At 32.0% G+C, this 24,598-nt stretch overlaps 2 protein-coding genes across 2 annotated transcripts in view; one reads left to right on the top strand and one right to left on the bottom strand.

The window, feature by feature from the left end:
* LOC147063233 (adenylate cyclase type 2-like) overlaps positions 1-24,598 on the top strand; it is a 485,865-nt gene that overhangs the window by 253,383 nt on the left and 207,884 nt on the right.
* Positions 10,071-18,877, bottom strand: LOC147063238 (uncharacterized). The gene is made up of 3 exons (XM_085959984.1): positions 18,752-18,877; positions 17,272-17,435; positions 10,071-10,781 (listed from the first exon to the last, which is right to left on the bottom strand). The coding sequence occupies exons 1-3, from the start codon at positions 18,875-18,877 to the stop codon at positions 10,205-10,207; spliced, it is 867 nt and encodes a 288-aa protein (XP_085816110.1). The 3' UTR covers positions 10,071-10,204.

Genomic DNA, 24,598 nt, shown 5'->3' with positions numbered 1-24,598 from the left:
CGAATGTGCTTTCTTAATACCAAAAAATCTGGTATTTTGGATTTTCAAAACCGGTATTTCGGTATTGATAATTACTGGAACACCGGTTTTGCAATACCGGTATTGCAACGATGGCATACAAATAAATTCTAATACGGTAAATAAAACATATTATAAATAATCATGACAAAGATATATATACGCGTTAATTATCAATATTTGTCATATTTGCTTTCACTTTATTATGTATACATGTGAATTTGTAATCTTCACATTTTGTATTTTAATATTACGCTTTTTTGATATCATACGCAATCATCATAACATTTTTTTTATTAACTTTGCATGTTTCTGTTTGCTTTAATGCCAAATATTACATTTTTTTTAATATCTGGAAGAAGATTTTATATTTTGTTCAAAATATGAAATAATGTTTTCTGATAATAAAGTATTCCGAACGAATGGAATGTGAGTTTAAAAAAATAATTACAAGATAAAAAGAACTTTTTATATACCACGTTTTTAAATTTTCTGTTGAATCATATAAACTTGAAAAATTCTATGTATTAATAATTTAGGACAAATAAGGCAAATGTCAACAATTTTTTTTTTGCTATTTTGCAATAAACAAACAAATATAGAATACTGAAATGTCATTTTGATTTCCATAGTAACGTACGTAGATATTAATAATTTAGTTGCTAGGACCACCCTCTTAGCAACCAATAATAGTGGATTGAATTACGGATTTCTTCCGAAATAACTTTTCATACAAAACAGAATTAACTGAAAATGAATTCAATTCTACTTAAAGATGGCTTAAAGTAATGCATTGGCATCGTGTTCTGATATATTCTAAAAGTTTCAAATGTCTAGCTAGTCGGGAAGTTAGTTAAAAATCGATTGCAAAATTGGTACTGGGTAAAAAACCACCGGACAAACAAAAATACGAGCTAAAGTCTAAAAGACAAGACACCGCGGATGACACAAATGGAAACTAACGATCCTAATGATTATGACTGTTAACCTGTGAACACCCTTAGTTATACCTGCAGGTCAGATGTTTATCTCTAGACTTAAGACGATACATCAGCGAAACGGCAAATAATTTTCAATTATAGGTGTGACGAAATTTGTGACTCGCTATCATTCGGAGAGTTAACGTCGAGGTGTGAATACGTCAATATTTTTCGTGATGGCGACGGAGGTATTAATTCTTAAATCGTGTAAAGATGACTAAAAACGTTACCCATTTACTTGAAAAATAAAACATGTCAATGAATACATTATTATTGTTACTAAGAGAACAATAAACAGAACATTAAATGGACGAATGTTGGATTTACATGACAAATTATATTTCGTTCGGCATGCGTCATTTGCATCCGCGACCCACGACCCACGCATCGTCTAGCCAAGATCTTTTTAGACCATACCTCAACTGAGGTATAGCTTTAAAGTGTGGAGTGTCTGGGTATGATGAATGTAGAAGGGGTAAATTTGGTCAGTGACACCTGCTAGACCCGTTAACCCCGTCCCCTCATCTGTCTGAAAAATCAATAAAAAATATTAAGTATGGATATTTTTTTCAAAATGGACCCCTCTCAAACTATTTTTCTGTGTGCGTGCCTGATATGATTATTTAAAACGCCTCTAAAGGCATCCTGTCAATGTAATCCTGTGTTAATTATATTATGTTCTGTAATTTCGCCTTTAGATGTCTCTAGTTTTTTTTTTTTTTTTTTTGAATTATTAATAACCATGTCCTTGCTTTTTCGTACAAGGTGGTTGTTAGTAACTTTGAACAATCACAAACACCCAGGCTTTGAGAAAAACACATAAATGTTTTTTGTCATGACCGGGAATCGAACCCAGAACTCTCGATCTGATCTGATTTATGATTAATAAGTTAATACTAAAAGCTTATCGTATTCGAAAATAAGCTCCTTCTGAATTTCCTGCCTACCTAAGTATTTACAGGAAGGCTTTGATCACTATATTATTTATCCACGTACGATTCGCCCACTGCCACCAAACGTAATTAACTTTGCTTGGATGGTGGCTATCCTTCATTTGATTTTTTTACTATTTACCTTACCGCTTGTGTAAATGAAGATAAAAAGCTCTGTGAAAATCAAATTTAATCGTGTATAGATGCAATAATTCAAAATGTGAAAAAGCTCTTCTGGAGTTCTGGTATTACGAAATATCCATTATATATATTATATATTTGTTACACCGAATGTGTGAAATTGCGTATTACACGAAATCGGCAATATTTTGCCTAATTCATGAATAAGACAACGGGCTTGCATTATTCATGAATTTAGCAATTTATCTGCCGAGTGCGTGAATTTGGCAGGGTATGGAATTCTTAAACTGTCAACATGACAGTAGAAAAAGTAAATTTAATACGGATGGTTTTATTAGTTATAATTGGACATAATATAATATTATTATTATTAGGTTAGGTTAGGTTTTGTAATTATGAATTCAACTGAATGTCCATTTTGAGGTTAGTTAACAAAAGTGTCAACAAACTATCAAATTATACTATCACAAACAAACAATCGACCATTGCCTGATACCCAAGCATGAATCAAATCGCAAAAATACCTTTTAATAAAATTCTTCCGTTATCATATTATAGTTCTAGTTTTTTTTGGGCATAGTAAATGGATATGAACGTCATTGTAGTTATTGATTGGTATATTTTTATATAATCAATGACATTTGACACATTTGGTTAGTTTAAATAGTTGCAAAAAACACCACCGGAGCGCGACCATCTATTTTGACCAATGCATGAGCACTCGACACATTTGATTTAGTTGCAAAAAATACCACCATAGCGCTACTATTTAATTTGCCCAATGCATGAACTAGGCAGAAAAAATACTGCCGAATTCACGCACTCGGCAGATATTTTGCCTAATTCATGAATAAGACAACGGGATTTAATTTTTCATGAAATAGGCAAAAATTTGCCGATTTTATGTAATACGCAATTTCACATATTCGGCGTAACATATATATAGGTAAGTACATAGTTACTAATTATTAGTGCGAGTATACCTATATATTATTATCTACAGTAAAATTAATCGTCTTTATATATATTTAAGACAATTATTACCTAGACATTTAAATTAGTAAATAGGTATATACAAAAAATGCTAAAATCATTATAAAATTACGTTAGTTAATTTCGTCGTGATAATAATATGGAAAGCAAAGTGTTCAACCAGTGTATGCTTCCCGTAATCACATATGCGTGTGAAACATGGACCCTAAGTAATAAAGAGATCCAGAAACTTAGAGTAGCACAACGTGGTATGGAGACGTGCATGTTGCGCATAAAGGACAAAAAGATAAATGAGTGGATAAGGAAGCAGACAAGGGTTTGCGATGTGATAGAGTTCGTTAAAAGCCTAAAATGAAGATGGGCTGGACACATAGCTCAAAGAAGAGACAATCGTTGGACAAATTTAGTCATCTTGGATCAATGAAGTGATAAAGTTCTGCGGAAATACGGGATAATGCAAAGCACAGGACCAAGAGAAGTGGGATCAGCTCGGAGAGGCCTTCATCCAACAGTGGATAGATTCAGGCTTATGATGATGATGATGGAAGTTATGGCACAGATGGCTTAATTTATAAAGTAGATTGTCCGAAAACCAGTGGGTGCTGGTTCAAGCCGCGTCCTCTTAGATAATATGTTACTGAGGTACCGATTCCAAATTATGTTTGGTTAATTAGTATTTATATTTATTTTCTCATCGTGCTCATTACAAAGACCATTCTCAAGAATGTATTCAGTATTGAAGTACAACACTGCTTACACCTACGTGTAAATGAGTGGAAAGAAAGTATACATTAATAACATACGTTGACTGCTCAAAAACCAAATATATAATATATATTTATATATTTAAAATATATTTAATAAATATTTATATATAATAAATATATTATATGTGCGTACGAATAGATTGGAAAGAATGGTTATTGATCGGGCTACTCTTCTACTCGCAGCAAGAATGCAAGTATCTAGAAACAGTAAAGGAGCTTGAATATTTATAATAGATCGACCATTAGTGGAAGTTGGATGTGAAGCAGAAATACGAAGGCCCACACAGATTGCAAAAAATACGGTGATACGAAAATTATGCTTGTCTAAACATGCATATAATTACATATTTTCATGTACGTTTTCATTAGACATGTAAGTAACCCGAGGGCAAGGAGCCGGAAGCCAAGTAGTGCCTTAAAATGTGGTATTGGCATTGGATACTTTATATTTATTGGACAGAGCATAGGATGAAAAAGTCAATTATTCAGAAACTTTAGACACATGTGCGGCTCTCGACAATACGCCAGACACGCAAGAGACATTCTACATCTTATTAGGCGCGGTCCGATACCTTCGAGAGACTAGTGGTCTTGCGAAAGCTCCATGGAAGACGAGGCAAAGAAATGGAGCAAACAAGTAAAAAAGCTTACTTAGGGACAGCCTTCACCCGGTCCTGAGAGAAGCAGAGGACCGTAAAGGTTCAAATATATTACTATGCTCACGTCTCGTACTGTTATTTTGAATGATCACTATCTCTATATATTCAATGATTGAAAGTGCCAACTCTAATGTATTAGTATTTTGAACTATTATTCATTATTCATGCTAATTTCAATTCATTTTAACAATTTGTGTGCGTACGTTAAAATTACTTGCGATATTGCATCCATAGATAATATTTTGAACAATACAATACAAACGCAGCCCTTCCAAACCAAACTCGGTCTTAATCAAAATATTTTGAACAGAACCCAATCTGCAGACCATAGATAATAGACAATATTCTTAAAGAAAATACATAGTGCCAAAAACTAAAAAAACACACGAGTCGAAAATGTGTAAGCATATAGAATATGATAAAAAACGTTAATTGAGTAATGTGAATGTCAATGTAGCGCGGTACGCGTGAGGTGACCTCATTGTTGTTCTGGTGATTTTACTACGTGACAATGTTCGTGTAAAGATTCAAGATGTGCTACGCGATGGGAGCATCAGTCTAATAACATTTTAAATACCAAGAAAAACGACACACTTTTCCCCGTAGCGGCAGCTTACTGTGACAGCATGTGACAGCACATAACGTGATCATAATGTGTTTGTACCTTGAGGAGTGGCACTCAGACGTTTACCGCATTTCAAGTTGGTTACGATCTTCATCCATAATCCATTTTATGTGTAGGTACACACTATTATATATGTACATTGTATGTAGTACCTACATAGTTGAAAGTTTTCTATATGAACATTCCAGCATTTCACACAATTTCCACGAGAGCCGTTACTACTGATGGCGCCAGCTTTTGAATAAAGAATAACACATTTTGCAATTTGGTGGGAAACTAGCTGTACGTCACCCACTGACAAGAGGTATTTTTCCACATCCCATACGAAAGGATATTTATTATATTTTTCGAATGTTGTTGGAAATTGTGGGCATTTGTTATTTACAATCTATTTTGTGGTTTTTATTTTAGCCACACCAATCAATAACGATTGCTTTGTTTTTTCTCTTTTCTTCGTTCTACGGACGAACTATATGGATTCGTAATGTATTGTTATATATTATCTTTTTGTATAAAATTATTATTAAAACTATTACCAGCTAATATTCATCATCATCTTCCTGTCACTACTATTCTCGGTTCTTGATTATCTCATCGATCCATTTTAATATATCTTGGGTACCCACCACTGCATAATAAAACTTCGATCCCATAGCTATATACGAAAACAACTAAAGAAACCTTGTTCTTATATAATGACGTTTGAAATTGTCCCACAAATTCTTATTTTATTTAAAAATATCGATTTTTAAAGAAAATTTTTATTTTAATGTAGTCCAATTTCATGCAGCTCAATGAAATTGTATAACACAAATTTAACTCTGAAATTTCTGTAAACTGAATTATGTAATGGTTGATCAAAAATAAATCCCTTTACTCGATTTAATGACACAATCAAATTGTTTTTACCATGTTTTTTTTTACCGAATTATGAAAGGTGGATCTATTATCTATGGCAATAATAACTCAAAACCTTAGGATTTTTAGTTATTTACCTACATAACTAGGGTATGGATTTGTCCAGCGATGATCTGTTCTTCTATCGATGTGGCTTGCCCATCCCCACTTCAAGGTTGTCTGATGATTGCTCCCTTGCTCGTTTATTTCTCTCCTTTGACCGACATGTATATCTTAAAATCCACAAAATTAACCACCCTTAGGAGATTATGGCCGGAATTAGTTTTTAGTGGTCCTAAATTACGAGTTATCTTAAATTATTAATGATAGCATTATTTTATGTCTCTAAACAAATATGTTAATAGACTAAAGAGTTTATTGTAAATTATAACAAATGTCTGTTCAATAGAATATTAGCGTTCCAATATTCTGAAAAGGTCGCACATTACCTCAGTGAGTGTCAGCTTCAGATAAGAGAGAAAACGGGAGGGATCGATAATTAGATATTGTCGTCATTGACCACTTATCAGAGAGTCAAGGATGACTCATAAGGCCATATTCCATTGGCAGACGCACAGACCCAACCCGATCCCACGATCGACGCCAACCGTCGTCGGTAGCTATTTGCAATTACGTGCAACGATTCAATCTCGTTGGTCCTTGATTTGATTGGTTAAAATAATACTAGTGTTGCTATTATTAAAAATATAGGTTGAGTGAAAACTAGATATTTCTTAGATTGGTGGCTACACTGAACGCATTCCCGCGCAATTTTACGTCAACAAAACTGAGCTGTCAGCTGTCAAACCTAGCGAGCATCAGATTTGTTAAAATTTATGCGGCCGTTTGACATTTATAGAAAGTTTGTATACTTATTGTTAATTTACATCATGAATAACTGGGCGAGCTTGAATCTCCAAACCAATTGAGTAATTCGAACACGAAATCGAATAATCCAAAGACTAATTTATTGTAGCGAGTATGGCTATATTTCAACTGGCTCAGGCGGTCAGGACTGACTGTAAACGAAAACACTGGGTCAAAAGTTGGCTATCTGAAGAACAGCGTGATCGCCATTGAATATGGCGGGTTTTTTTTACGTTCCACACTATATCTTTGGCGTGTATTTATTCGACGAGGACTGTGTTCTCGGTGATACTCCATATATATATTTTTAAGTTTTCGCCATCTTGTAGTTGTTCAGTTGAAATCGACCAGTAGAATGAAATGAACGACCGTTTGCATGACTCAGGCGCATATTCGGCTGTTTTCGTACGCTTTCGGCAATCTTCGCTTGATAATGAAAGGATCGCACGACGGATAATAGAAAATTTTCCACTTTCGACCCGATCGCTCACGATCCTTGAAAACCATAGAGAATAGAGTTTGACAGTCGTGGCAAACGATCGGGCCAGACGCAATCTGTCAATGGAATATGGGCTATACAGCTTCTGTCCTAAGCAGGCCTTCGCATTGCGTACCTATAGCATATGTATTTTTATAGTATAATCATCATTTAACAAATAAATATCTCACCCCTATCAAGTTAACGTATATTGGAACCACCCCCAGCCTTAATACTCTCCATACCTCGTAGTTTTACGGCTTCCACCCACTACAACGTTTAGCCGTCGTGTTTGATCCCGCTACACTCCGCACTCATTTCCCTCGTAGGAAGTGTGGAAGCTAGCCGGCGATTGATGCCTGTACGAGTGATAGAGAGACAACCTAAGCATCTTGTGGTTATGTAGGTGCGCGGCTTAGTTCATGTTTTGTTAGTATTGAAATAAGACCTTATGTTTCAGGAATATTGTGTATCGTCTCGTATATACCTATATATGTCTCATGGAAGATTTATCAACACATTTTTTGAATGTTGTAGTAAGTACATACGCACGTTCTTGCTCGATGGTTTTACGCTGTTTCCAACATGTCTCAACGTGTGTACCATCTGGCTCGATGGTTTTTTTGGTCGACATCGAACAAATTGCGCTATCCAAAAAAGATTGAAGGTCTGTAATTCTTGCGCGAAGTGATTTGAGTGAGGGAGTGAGGACGCACCGGCAAGGTGTGGCCTCGCTCTCACTCGTGGTCGAAGTCGTGGCCGTGCGACAGTGGCCTCACAGCGTCTTGTGTCGAGTCGCTCGACTGTGTGGACGCAACGACGAGCATGCTCGATCGAGCAAAACCGTCGAGCAAGAACGTGCGTGGGGGCAAGGCTTAACAAATCTTAAATGCGTTAAAATTATGAGTAGTATAACACCGACGACATATAATAAAACAATACGTTATTATTATTAAAAATATATTATCACATTTTATTGGTAATGAGATTTCATATTACAATGCTAAGATCTAATATGTTAATAAACATAATTAATATTTATAACATCACATTAAAATTAAAATAAATATTAATATAGAGCACAGCAATACAATAATTGTTAATAATTACATGAGCATTTTAAATGTAATTAATCATTAAAACTATTGAAACCTTGAGCACTCTCATGTTGATAGTTTTTCAACATCCAGATTTCTTCTTTCAGTATATATGGACTATTTAATTACAGTTGTATAATAAACAGCTATAAATATACCCTATAACATAATAATATATAGTCTGACGATTCCTACCAGTGTTCCAATTTTATATGGCATTCATTTTTAAATCAATTTCCATTAACCACCCTTTGTTGATAGCATTTAAAAATACATATTATTACACTATTTTTCAGTCTCAAAGGATTTTTTTCCCTAATGATGTGAATTGAAAAACTGCTTATTTAATATTCTCACGGAAGAGAACAAAAAAAGCTAATTTCTATTAAAAAATAATGTTACTGATTGGGCTATTGTGTTTAACTTTGGATGGAATAATCACTAAGTGCATGTTTTTAGTAAAAGCCATGTATGTAGGGAATTATACATTGATGTAGCCTACTAGTCTAGACTAGAATAATTGAAGTAATTATTAGAATAACATTATTCTGGTTCAGCAAGTCAGCATTTTTATCCCACAGAGCATCATAATTATTAAGCCTAGTCCTGAAAAATATACATCTGCCCACACACAAATTGTTTGTAAACTTTTATCTTGAAAATAATTCAAAATATTTTATAGCAAAAATATCACACTTTGAGCATTGGTATAAAATCATTTAAAGTGTGTTTTATAGAAGTCTTTAAAGAATTTGCATATATCATTTATTCGTATTTGGGTAGATGTACTTATATCAGTCTGGATAAGGCTATATTAGTATTTATTTAACCTATGGATATAGTAATAAACTGTAAATTATCTAACATACATAATTTTGAAATACTTCTGAGAAAATATATAACCAATAGAAAAAAAATGCGACGCGTAGCAGAAATCGAACCTGTATCTCTCGGGTTTCGCGCCCATGCACATATACCACTATGATATAGGTATCATACTTAATTGCGACAATTTTGAACTAATGGCTCGAACGGCGAAACCCGAGAGATGCAGGTTTGATTCCTGCTGAGTGTCGTATTTTTTCTTCTTCAAAAAAGAGTTTTTATATTGGTTATATATTTTCTCAGAAGTGTTTTCAAAATTATGTATGTTCAATAATTAGAATTTTACATTTTCAAATCTTGTGAATTATTCGTTGAATAAAAAAAAATAGTTAATGTAGGTACATTATCTGTTCGATCGGAGACGTTGTAATGATGAAACTATAAATACACGTGCATTGTATTTAAATATTGACTCTTAATGTAATATTCTCTACCTATAAATTCAGAAAACAAATGGTTTTTAGAGTTTTATTTTAGTCCTATACTCTACGTGATCGATCTATATTTCTTATTTCCATACATATCGCACATGTATTAGAAAAGAGACCTAACTCAAAATTTGTCGATTTTCAGTTATCATCACCACTGAAATCTCGCTAGCGCCATCTACATGTGCGAAAGTAATTTATGACATTTTTTTAGTTGCGTAGCTTTTCGTTTTTATTTTATTTTTGTCTCATTGTTTTGAAAATATGGAGAATCAAAGATCGAATAAAAATTAAAATGTCTTCTGAATAATTGCAAATTTTGAGTCAAGTCTCTTTTCTAATACATGTGCGATATTATTTTATAACATAAGAGAGAGAGATATAATTAGTTATGCGAATGGTTCGATAAATAATTTATAACTAAAATATCATTTTATTTACAACAGTAAAATAAACTGTTCTTTAATAACCAAGGGGTTAATTGTTACAAATATATGAACGTTTTCACCCGGCCAAGATCTTATTGGATAGTCAGTTCTTTGAACCAGAGTCTTTTTACTGTACGACTTATTATCGACAACCATCGTAGTTTTATTACTAATAGATCTACTGGTGAATTCAACTAATGCGCAATACGATTGTTTCGTGACTGCTACATTAGAATCTTCCACCTCATTCCTAAGTCTTTTCATGATTACAGATATGTGTAAACTAAAATTGAAAAATGAAATTTTGACAACAAACGCGTTCCCATGTGTCAATAAACATATCTTGTATTTGTGTCTCGTCATGGCCGTTCGCATCATCTTGGTCTCGAACCTCTCGATGACTATGTTGACTCTTCCTGAATTGATTGCTGTGATGCCGTGCATTGAGATGATGTGACTTCCAAGGTTATTCATTGGAAGGCAACAGCCACAAGATTCGTCGATCGGGCAAACTATCTGGCCGAAGCTGCAAGTAGATTCGTGGGCCAGGCGAGATTCTGAAGTTAATTTGGTTACACAACCCCACCTAGAAAGAAAAAAATAAATGGTAAAGTATCTCTGATTGACTATGGTATATAATTCTTATCGTATTGAAAAAGCTTTAGCTGGCCATTTGAACCAACGCCTATGTGGTAAATTATTTTTACAAAATGATGTTTGTTGTAAAATGGTTCATTAATTAATTTAAACGAAATAAATCTTTATTTACTGCAAACAGGTAAGCGCACTAAAGTCAAAAATAATCAATAACTAGCACTACCATCGAAACTCGCAACTTGATTATAGTAGGTCTTGGTTTAAGCCCAACGACAGGCGACACTAAATATATCTACTGTATTGTCTTCTTGACTATTCTGCACATTGCAACCAGCAGAATAAATTATATTCTATCAAAATTAACTTTAATAACTATTTTATAATATTTTTACCCCAAGATTTAACAGTATTAATATTTCATAGTATGTTTGAGTAACTGTTATCAATATTTTTTTTGTCTATTTATTGTAAATGGGCATTTTCGCCAAAGTTTGTACATGTTTGAAATTTGGGTGATATTATTTTTTCACTCAAATTAATCATTTTTATATAGCTAGCAGATTCCTTGTTCTGTTGCCGAATTAGTGACAGCAATTTTTCAGCAAAATATTGATTAATACAATATTTATATCATTTTTCTTATCAAATTGGGCATAATAAGTTTCCTTTCCGTGACCATGAAACTAAGCTTATAAAACATGAATGATACACTTTTAATCACTTAAAAAAGCTTTATTAGATTAAAAAAACCATACACTTAAAAATAAAACTACAAATAGTCAAAACATATTATTGAATTTTAATTCGTGGGCACATTTCGTTCCTCTCCGTTACCGTATGTCTATAATGGCAGAGCATTTTTCCTTTAGTTTTTGAAAAAACCAATCAATGTTCGTTCTGCTATTTTTTTAAAGACAGTAATCACTTTTACTACATTTTATTGGAAAAATACATAAGTTTCGTTATTTAATAATCAAATGAAAAATAGTTAACGTTCAACTTTTTTTGGGACATTTTCGGAATGTAACGAAATGGTAACGGAGTGTAATTTGTAAAGCTAAAGTTACATGTAACCATAAAAACAATTTTTTGTTTTATAAAATTTATTTGAATTTTTTGATAGTTAGATATTATTCAACGTGCGTCACAATAACAAAACAAACCAAACTTAATCACTAAAATAGACATATTTTATAATAAATTTCACAATACTAGTAAAATAAGGTAGGTAATAATTTTGACACACTACACATTACCATAACTTTTATTTGGCATTTATATTATTTGTAACTCAGATAAAAAATATTTTAAAGCAAATTAACAATATATGAAAAAAATTAAATCAGCAAGGGATTCGGACGCGAGTTCCTAGCGCGGCACGGAGTATATAACTTTTACGAAAATAATTACAGTCGAACTCAGTTATTACGATCTCGGACATAGCGAGATCTCGGATGTAATAAGGAAACATTTGTTGACATTTGGTTTATGACTTTCGCCATACATTTAATTTATTCACTGTTATAACGAGCAACTTATCGGATATACCGAGCTAAAATACTGTTAATGTGTCGATCGTTTTAAAACATTTCGACCCTAAGCAATAAAATCCGATTGGACAGGATGCCGCCGGGGTCGGATTACGTTTATGACACTAGTAAAGTGTCTAAGTACCTACCTTATTGGTGTTTCGCCGACAATAATAAAAAAGTATCCACGCATATGGTTGAAAACTCCAAGGTTTGTGAAGTCCGTAGGTACCTACCAGCGTTCATTACAATAAACATCTTCTTTTGTAGTTTATGAATGCCATGCTCGTTTCGGGGATTTTTACGATGGTTTCCAAATTTTTTATTTTCGTCTTTTTGTGTAATGTGACATGCTCATTTAAAAATACCTATTCTCTGATATAACGAGTAACGCTTATAACAAGCAAATTCAGTCGGTCCCATCTTCCTCGTAATAACCAAGTTCGACTGTATGTTGTCTTGAAATTTACTTGTATTCATCAACATAAAATGTAGCTATACAGGTTGATTGTAATCAAGACGTACTTTTCTGACATTTCGCGAATACCTACAGTTCCAGGTATTAAATCTAATAGGGTACACATTTCTGTTAAACGTGACAAAAAAATACTTTTTCATACATTTTTATAAATTTCTATGCCTAAAATGTATGGAGAAGTTTTAAAATTTTGGTGGCGTATAACAGAAAGAGTATGATAGAGTCAGTGCCTGTCTCGCAATTATTTCAGTCTGGTGTATTTTCTTTTCCTTCTGTTGTTTTTTTATCTGTCCATACTTTTATCTGCGCTAGTTTTGCGTATTCAGACATATCACATACTTTTATAATCTTTATTATATAGCCAGCTTATTTTCTATATTTTTTAATGAAAATATTTTTGTTTTTCATACGAACAGACAAAATAAAACTTTTTATAATCTATGAAGAACTAAACACACAATGTAAACCCAACTTTATGCATTCCATTTCGTTACTTTTACATTCCACATATACGTTACCACCAATATAGTTTCGGAACGGAAGTAACGGATTGTGTTTCAGAAGTGGTTGAAGCCAAAATTTAGCTTAGTTTTATTGTTAAACCTGCGATATGTTTTATTACATCTGTAGTATGAAAGATAAGCTCCATATATATAGTATGTGAAATGGAAATATGTGATTTCTTACCTTACAAATCGTGGTAACAGTAGTGGAACTCCTTAAATGACCAACCCAGAAAGCAACCTGTTCCGATAGCGATACCGACACACACCAACAATTTAAAATGTAAATGGCGATCAGTGTTATACAAAAGTGTTGCTACATTAAAAAAATACATATTTATAGTGGAATTTTTTCGCCTTCATGCTAAAATCGTGGTAACGGAATGTGGAATTCCGCTTTTTCAAATATCCTGGGACACACTTTAAACGTGATTTTTTTCAATATTGGTCCAAATTTACGGAAAAACCTGTATATGTTCCAAAAATATATAATGTAAGCTGTTGAAGACACTTCGAATTTAATTTTACACACTCAAAATTAATGACGAAATCAGACTTTGTTTATTTGAATTTAGGGGTGGGACATGGTAAAAACACACTACCTTTCGATCTAAATAATCAATTAAAAATATATACTGGTCAGACAGTTGTATTTAACTGATCGAATAAAGTAAATTAATAAATTTTCATGTTAAAAAGACATAACTTTCCAATATTCTATAATATAATAACTATGAAAAAATCAATCGAAGTCATGGGACATGCCAAAAACGCAATGTACAAACTTTGGCGAAAATGCCCAAATATCCAATGAAAGAACCCATGAGTTGGGCGAATGATTGCAACTATTCCTGCGCATCTATTCTATACACAAGACTGTTATCGGCCGCTATCGAAGGCTATTGAGGGTAGTTTTTCATATTTTTGTATTGAAGTATTATTTATTTATTTAGTAAAACAAAACATTGTGGACAAATTTTTAAAATAAGTTAGTTGTAATTTGTACAGTATGTGCCATGTTCTAACAGCACCTCTCATGGCTGTGCTAACTTTTAGAGCGAGATAGACAGTTTTGAAAATTTATACGGCTAGCTTATAGTAATAATTATAATACCTCAATAAATAAATATGATAAACTACCCTCGATAACCACCGATAGAGGCCGATAACAGTCTTGTGTATAGAATAAATGCGTTGGTGAAAAAATATGTTAACATAACGTCCTTTCTTTGGAGGCCCATATTGTGCACCATTTGTAAATGAAGTATATTACATAAACTTTTACGTCAGTCAATAAAATTTCAAACTGTTAAAAAACGATTTGAAAAACAGAACTACCAAAATAATATTATAATTAATTTAACATTGAAAATATATTTGTCGAAAGACTTGTTTTACGCATTCCAATTTTATAAAGACAAATATTATGTTAGGAATAGCGTTTTATACACATACGGCTATTTATACGACACATTTGATATGATTTCATTTCCGTAGAATTAATTATTGCATCTAACAGGGAAATTGTACTGATTATTTTGAAGAATTGTTCTCTTGTGAAATTGTTATGATCGATTTATATATTTTTACCCAAATACCACAGAAGTATTTCCGAATTATTTCATAAGCTATAGAGCTACAGATAGAGCTGGGTATTTCCCGAGAAAATCTCAATGTCGAGATTCGGGATTTCCCGAAATGATGAAATCTTGAATTCTCGAGATTCGGGATTTCCAGAAAATAATTCTCGAAAATTCTCGAGATATCGGGAAATTTTAAAAAAACCTGTAAATATCCTAAAATCAGTGTAAAAACAGACAAATTACGAAAAAATATGTTTTTATATATTTATGTAAGAAAACAAACAAAATAGAATTAGGAAAACAAAAATAATTCAATATATTATTGCTTATTAAAATAGAATTTCAAAAAACACAGACTGTCAATCGCTGCGTCTGACAATCGCGTACGCTTTTGAGACACAAAATCCCCAGATGTAGTAAAAATTGCGCCCATTTTGAGTTGACGTTGGCTTAATTGTGTTAAATGCCTCGATCAGTCTTGGCACGTTTTGTGTTTTTTGTCCACTTTTTTCATATAGAAAATCGTTTTTTCAATTAATATTTTTATAATAAAGAAATCTCGAATCCAGAGAAAAGGTTCTCGGGATCCGGGATTTCCCGAAATGTTAAAAATTTCAATTCTCGAGATTCGGGATGGAGAGTCTCGAAAATTTCTCGAGAATTCCCGTCGGGATTCCCGAAACCCAACTCTAGCTACAGATGCTGAAACAGGTTCAAACTACTTTCGCAGTATGGGTCGTATATTATATTATAATGCATTATCATAATTATTATTAATAAGTGACAATCTTTTAGATAATTTAACAATAAACTGATAATAATTTTATTATCACTGACATTAATCGGTATTGGCCGTATTAAAATAAGACATATTATTATTTACATACGTTTTATTTCAGATTTCTTCCTATTCGTAATATTACTATCTATATCTAGCAGAAAAAAAACAGACGGGAATACAAAAATTGTATTTATAATTTTTTTTTGTTTTTACTCTATAATATTTTCATTTCTCATACCTAAGGGCCGGATTTGTATATGAATGTCTAAAGTGAAGAATTTAAGGTATTTTTGCGTGCTTTGCATAGACAATCTGTAGACTCTGTAAATAAAACGGATATGTATGTCATTATGATACCATGTATTTTCTCTTCTTAGAAATTGACATTTAATGAACACGTAAAATATATTGATTCCATAAAAGAGTATTATTGTAAACATTGTCGTGTTAAAATTGAGAATAAGGCCGTATTTTTGGTACCTACATCAAATTTTTGTGGTTGAAGCACTTTTTCAAATTATAATTTTGTTAACACACGCATTATTAGGGATTGCAATACCGATTGAAAATACCAATACCGGTATTTCAGTATTTACTATTGAATGCCGGTATACGTAAAATAATTGAAATAAAAATAATTAGGTAGGTATCTACCAATAAATACAATATATGTAAAAATCTCTGTAACATATACATATTTTGTAGCATGTGTCATTGCTGGTCACCAAGGATGGCAAAGAGCCACGGAAGTAAACCAGACATCGCGTAACCTGACAAAAAAATACAGTGCTGTTAAGCGTTTTATGTTTATTAGTACATTTGTTTCCACTGTCAAAACCGAATATATCGGTATTGTCTGATTTTTACAACCGGTATTTCGGTATCGTAAAATACTGAGATTCCGGTTTTGAAATACCGGTATTGCAATCACTACGCACTATAGGTATGTCTTCAATTTTCATAAAAAATAACAGATTATAGTGAAATAATATATTCGGTAAATTATTAGATGGGGTTTGTGATCGATTCATAATTTTAGAGGAATTGCAACACTTTACGTTGCGTATTTGACTTCATATATATATAAGTATATGATTTTATAATAATATAGGTTTTTTTATAGACGGTCTGTTGGCAATTCAGACATGTAAAATCACGTTCCATTATCAAACCATTTTTTATAATATAAATTCATAGGTACATAGTTTAATTTTAATATGTGTACCAAATACGGCTTTATTATCAATCATAACACGACGACGCTTCAATAATACTTTTTTATTGTATTAATATATTTTATGTGGTCATTAAATGTTAAGTTCTAAGATGAGAAAAGACAAGGTATCATAATCACATATACGTTTTTCCTACAAAGTCTACAGACTATCTAGGCTAAGCTCACAAAGATACTCAACATTCTCAGCGCTCCAAGCCTTATATCTTTTGTACTAAAAAAATATATAAATTACTTTAGACTCTAATTTAGCTCCAATTATTAAATTTTCGAGGTTGAATGCGGCCTATTAGTCTGAAAAGCTTACCAAAACCTGCTGTACTTATAGTGAGAAAAATTTAAATAAAAAAAGAGCTTTTTTTTCATCTTACCTTTGATTCCTACACGGTAAACTGAGATCTCGTAGTAATCTTGCAAGGGCGGCGCACGGAGCTTTTGGTGGAGGGGCGCGACAATATGGACACTTTGTCATGCGACGAGCGCACATCCCGCACCATAGACCCCCACATCGGGAACATGCGGATACGCCAGAGTTCTATAAATAAAGATGCATAATTACGTTAATTGGAGGCGTGTTGATGGTCTGTTATCTTTGAAATATTAACTGAAAACATTTAAGGGCTCTGGAAACAAAAACGGCAGTCTCCATTTTCCCAATATGTTGGCGAGTCACTAAAAATGTCTTAGGTCAGCGCCATATTTAGATTAATAAAGCCTGAGCATATCTTTTTGCACAAGCAACGAGTGGTCCACTGTTCAGCTGTCAAAATCAGATCCCAGATTACTTGACAAAAATTGATTTGCCCGTTCTCTCTTTTAAATTGAATTATAAAAAAAATCTCAAATCAAATAAGTATATTAACTTTCAGTTTTATTTATAAATAATATGCATTCCTGGAATTCAACAGCTGTCAAAGTCAGACTAATCCTTCATACAAAAACAGGTGGTACCTAATAACGATTTCAAAAAAATATGTAGCATTGATCTGATAAAATACATTGTACTTTCATAACTAAAAATGTACAAATTACTAGATGATTGAGATAAAGGTTGGTCACGCGAGATTAGTATTAATAATCAAGACTCGGAGGAAATAATTTTAGTTTTTAAATCGTATTTATATTAAGATACCTAATATTGTTTCTTTTGAACTGATTATCAGAATCGCTGTAGCTCTCAACTACCTGGCTGGAATGTGACCTGAACGACCCTTAGGGTAAATCCTAGGTAGAGGCCGAGCATTTCGCCGCGGGCGAGAATGACAAAGAGGGGTGAACGTTCAGGGGTAGATTGAGAGGGACAGCGATAAAGCCAGGAAAGGTAAGAATCAGTTAAGTGACGTGAATCGCGATTTGTTTTTTTTTGTTGGCTACACAAGGTGCCCATACTTGTCTTGATAATTTAAAAATCGAGAAAATTAACTTAGATAACCCTTCTATAAATAATAGTGTAGCCGTGCGATCACTACAAATAAAAATATAAATGAATCTACTCGTGAAAATTTAATTAATATTCTGCAAACTTTTGACCGACCTTTAAACTCGAATGTACCTGTAATTTTATAAACTGTGAAAAACTTAATAATTGTGTACCTGTGTGTTGTGTTGTGTATGTAACCTTAATGTGAACCATAATAAATAATAAAAACCGTTGACCTTTGCGTCGATTAATTGGTGCGTTCATCATTTTATCATCCAGGCATCCTATATTTACCCAACTGTCAAGAATAACCTAACACTGAACGTGCTCTACCAATACCAAACCCAGCTTCGATTGACCGCCCTGAACAATTCACCATCACTGAGCTAGTCGAAGGGTGGAAGCTGGTCGTGTAACTTACATGTATTGACCGACGGCGCGCTACCAACGGCGTCATTAACGCCAGGTTGACCGGAGAGCTGAGTGCGGAGGTCGAACGGGCTGTGAGGCCCCGACTCCCCCTCTACCCGGACTTCCGGGGTGTCAGATCTATGCATTACATTATTGTAGAAGGCATGTTAATGCTAGTGTTTTGTTTATCATATAACTCATATATCCAAATAAAAGCGCGTCAGTATGAGCACTCTATAAAACAATCACAGGTCATCCATAGACAACAATGGGAGGAGGTAGGACCAGTCATTGTGAATGTATCGGCTTTCAACTTGAGTCGGCAATGCTTAGGTACACCTTTCTTATAGGTATAATTTCCGAAAAACGTATTATGACATGTTATATTATTATTAGTATACATACAATATATCAAAATCCTTTTTTTTATAGAAATTATACCTTGAAAAAAGATATACCTGAGACATTTTTAATGACTCGCCATCATATTGGAAAAATGGAGACTGCTGTTTTTGTTTCCAGTAGCCTCATTTCATATTTATTATATTTTGTCATATTAAGCTACACTGACTAGTAAGATAGAGAATCTGCAATTAATGTAGGTATTATCAAATTATTATAAACAAAATTTAATTAAATACATAATACATAGGTATCATTGTAATTTTGATTGTGAAGTACCTACACTAAATGGACCATAACTATAATTATATTTTATAATATAAAATTAATCTTTCTAATTATTTTGGTAATGGTAAAAAAAATAATTAAAATTAAAAAAAATCGGGGTGTGCACTTATGTACGCGCGTTAGAAGTTATACTTCTTTGGCGTAACAAAACAAAAACAAAACTTGTGGTAAACTAGATTCTTTGACAAGCTCTTAATTATCTTGTTAAATTATACACTCAAGAAAGAGGACCGCTTATTGGAACGCCGTTGGTTTATTTCTATACACTTTAACTTGTATTACTAAATTATATAATGGTTTCACGTTGTTTTTATTTTTAAAGTACCAACTGTCACTCGGACGTTTATTAGTTTATTTACATAAGGAATTGCAAATGGCCGACAATAATAAATTCGCTGCCTAGGCAACGGAACAATTCAAAACTATAATATTATACTTTATAATCGTCACGTTTGCAGTATCATAATGTGGCGTAAAGGTAGTGCGTTCGTCTTATAACCGAACAATCGGTGTTTCGAATCCAACCGAGTGCGTCTTTTTTCGTGGGAAAAAATAAATTATGTGTTGCATGTCACACGCCAAAATACACTCTGATCTGATTTTCCAAATGGGCCTAAAGAAGTACAACTTCAAAAAACACAATATCTAGTACTAGTTCCTCTTATTTTAAAATTAATTAGATCCGGTCTGATCCGATTCAAAAGGACAAGTTGACAATGTCTTTTGAAGCAGATGAAACTGGTCCTAAGTAATATTACAATATTATTTTTTTCCCAAATAAAATGCATTTTCACTATGAATAATTGACAGTTAACACTATAAAAGAAAGTAAAGAACATTCATTGACAAGACTATGTAATACGTCATGTTCCGCGAATTTATCAGAATAGTACCGAAGTGTGTGAAAACAAACTATTATTGTCTTACTTTCGTGTACTATGATATATTTATGCGAAGCATGATTTTCTTATTATGCTGCAACGAAGTCAAAGTCACACCAGATTTAATAACCCAACTAACCAATATTTGTCTGATACCGAGAAGATTTTCAAATTCAAGGACCCAAAATCATCGAAGATATTAAGATCATCATTCATTTATATTATGTTTATGTGTTATGTTATAAAAAGAATTAAGTACTAAATAAATAATAATTGTTTTTTCTCATTGTTCATTTGATTTCATTGATTATGTATTATTTAGCAGCAAAATTTGGGAAACATCATCATGAAATATCTAAAAAAATATATTGCAAAATGATACAAATTCCAATATAAAGTTTTACGAAATATATATTATTTTACTAAATTGCATACTGAATACATTACTGAAAATTAAATTAAATCTACACAAAATTAGTGATATAGTACCTACTAAATTTATATTATATTTAGTTCAGAAACCATTTAATATTATATAATTTTTGTCAATTCAACATAATAATATGATCAATAATCAATCCGATAAATTGACAAAAAGCTCAACATAAAAAGCTACTATTCGATCACAAATAAGAGTATAACATAACATTTTCTTTTGTAAAATGTTACTAAGCAAAAATTATTTAGGTATTATAGCTTTTCAGTGTTGAAGCAACTTTAGATAGGTTTTTCATGCTCGAATGATTAAACATAGGTTAAAGCTAATTTCACAGTCCGTAGACCACTGATAAGAAACTGGTTATTAAACCCTTTCGATTAAAAAACCTTTTACATACCTAACTAGATATATCTACCTTGCTCACCAATGTGAAAAAATCTAAACGTGCTTTGTTTTGATATTTATGAACCTAATAGGGATGACTTAGTAAAAATGCAAGTTTTAAATTGCTGAGAAAATTATCATTATTTTTGTTTGCAGGTTATATATTTTATAATATGCGATTATTTCATTACCCGACTTCTTCTCATGTTCATGTAAACGTTTATAGAACGTTATTGTTATTAGTATGCAAGAAGCAGTTTAATTCAATTATATATAAGTATAATATGAGGCACCAAGGCCAAATGGCCTTTTATCCTCGCCATCTGTAGTACTCGCGTTTGTACACCTATTAAGGCTATACTTCAGTTGAGGCATCGTCTAAAAAGATCGTGGCTCGGCGATGCGCGGATTGTGCAAATGATGCGTGCCGAACGAAATATAATTTGTCATAAAAATCCAACATGCGTCCATTAAATGTTATGTTTATTGTTATATTACTAATATTAATTGTATATTCATTGACTTGTTTTCTTTTTTAAGTACATACGTAAAGTTTTTTAGTCATATTTACACGATTTAAGAATATTTTCATCCGACGTCATGCAGACACCTCGCTGTCTGTCTCCGATTGCCGACTAGTAAGAAATTTCTTCGCACCTACTGTTGAAAATTATTTGCCGTTTCACTAAAGTACGCTCTTAACGAAGAGCGCATGACTCTTTGTCGTGGGTCTGAAGGAAGAAAAGAAAAAGGACAAAGTAATAAAGGGGTCATAGAGGTTTCTCCTTTGAATTGATGGAGTCAGCACAGAAAAATAATTTATTTTTTAAATCTATGCAGATGGAGAGGGAACTAAAGAAATTGTCTCCCGTTTGTCTCCTATTGTAGGAAAAAAATATAGACTACTAAGACATTGACACAGTGCTTACGGGCCCTTTTAATTAATTTTGTAATTAACGTGTTAATTTGCATTTGAAAAGTTATTAGCAAAAACACAATTTTGTGCGGCCCGTAAGCATTGGGTTAAGAGCAGTATTACTCGTGGTCTTGAAAATTTGGTGGAGATGGCTGGATCGTAATTGTTTAGATCTTTGATTGATTGGTTTGGGAAGTCTGCATTCAAGCAGTTCATAAAGCTCTGAGATATATAGGTCTATTCTTGCAAATTTCATAGATTCGTTTACATATAACTATAAATGACTATAAATTAATAAGCGTAGGTGTACATCGTAAAACCCTAATAATAGATCATTAAATAATAATTAATAAACACTACATTCAAGAGATCTAAAATCCTCAATACTGAGAATTTAATGAAATTAACTAATGAAATAATTATATCAATAATACCTTGTTATATTAGACAAATATTCTTACATGCTACTTTTTTAATATATAACAAATCCACAAATAAGCACACATACAATATACCCAAATACACACGCTATATGTATTAATTTAGTATATAAGTTAGAATTAATTGTATTCGTTATCAGTGTGTATTTACCTTTTGGTGAGTGCACATAGTGCCTGAAGATACTGAAAGGCGAAACCCGGGTCGCAAAAAACGACTCAAAAATAGTACAAAACTAAAACACATTAAAATTAAAATTTCATCAAGTACCTTTAGTCGATAATATTAATATTGTAGATGAATGTGTTTAAAAAATAAAATCGACCTTCATTGCAATAAGGGTGTAACAAAAATAATTACAAGATAAAAAGAACCTTTTATTTACCACGTTTTAAAATTTTCTGTTGAATCATATAAACCTGACAATTCTTAACTTATTTAACTTACTTTACAATAATTGATAGAAATACTGAATAAATCTAGAATACTGAAATGTCATTTTGACATTTCATATTGATTTTCAATAACGCATGTATATATTAATAATTTGGTTACCAGGACTGGACACAAGAAAAAATGTGTACTGGACAAACAAGAATACGAGCTAATACAAACGTGGTAAAAATGTATGCATTCATTCAATACTGAGTTTTTCTATATAAGGTTATATCATGTATAAGTCAATCCATTTTTTTGCAGTTAATTCGAATATACATTTAATGGGTTTTTCATAATGACATTAAAAATGACAGTGTCCATTATTTTTTTCCTTAAAGTGTTTCGCCTGGAGCGCTGCTATTTTTTGTTTCCTCAAATAAATAGTTACGTGGTTTTAAAATTTATGCGAATTGATTATTATGTTACAATACTCATCGATTTTACGATTGCATTTTAACGAAAAATATTTATTATTAAACAATATAATATAATATGAAAAATTCAATTAAGACTTTTGTACATATTTATATTTTTTGGTATCATGGCATTATTTTATTTAAAGAGAAGTATTAATAATAATAAATCCAGAATTTTTAAAGAATGTTTCCATTATTGAAAACAAAATTAAGCCGTCTCTGAATAAAATCTTTTTTTTCGCTACCTATTGAAATGTAAATTCATAAGAGTTTTCCATTATCATATTTTAGATTCTAAGAAATTTCCTTAATGGAATATTAAATAATTGATACGACTTTTTACAAGTTTTTTTCTTCGATAAGCATTTACTTAGAACAGAAAGAATTTTTTCACCCGATTTTTTCCCTAAATATTTTATACATACTTCATCAGTAAAGGAAAACTTTCATTTGGTAAAGGTTATAGAAAGATTATAGGAAAATAAAAGAATACGGTCGCTTGAGACTTCAGACTTATATTTTTAAACCTATATTATATGTTTCGTTCGCAAATAAATAACTCTTAAACCCATGTCTTATTTAAGAAACTATAATATTTAATAATACCATATCAAATTTAATGTTAAAATTTGTCTGAATTTAGAAATATTTTTTAAAACATTTTTATTATGTCTTGAATTTATATAAGAATATAAGGGATATTAGCAATAGCCACAATATAGGTACTTACTGATTTTTAAATATTGTCGGTCAAACGTATTTGTTTTCCATATATTGAGCATACATAACTTGTACGTATTCACGTTCGTATATACGGGTTCAAATCTCGTTTCTCGAGTTTCGTATTTTTTTCAAATATGATTTTTTTCTAATAGGTATAGTATATCTCTAGTATATTTCTAGTATATCTGAAGTGTTTTCAAGTTATTTAAGTTCAATATATGGAATGTTACATTTTTAAAATCTTGTGAATTATTCATTTAATAAAAGAATTGGTATTAGTTTTCATTGAACTAAGACTACAATTTGCAAATGGTATTGATTAATTTAAAAAAAAAATCCATTAAGCCCTGCCTAAACAAACCATAATAATTTAGGAATGCTATGGGCGATCTGACAAAATAGTGCACACTGTTTCACTCATACTTATTTGTTTTCGTTGAATTAAGAATGCATAATATTACAGATGGTGTTAGTTTTTGAAAATTCATTATACCCTGCCTAAATCAAACTATGATCGACACAAAATATTATTCTATCTATAA

The sequence above is a fragment of the Rhyacophila brunnea genome, unplaced genomic scaffold (genome assembly GCF_057557595.1).
Source record: "Rhyacophila brunnea isolate RB1 unplaced genomic scaffold, BYU_Rbru_1.0 scaffold_9, whole genome shotgun sequence".
Classification (NCBI taxonomy): Eukaryota; Metazoa; Arthropoda; class Insecta; order Trichoptera; family Rhyacophilidae; genus Rhyacophila; species Rhyacophila brunnea.
This window is presented reverse-complemented; position numbering and strand designations above follow the sequence as displayed.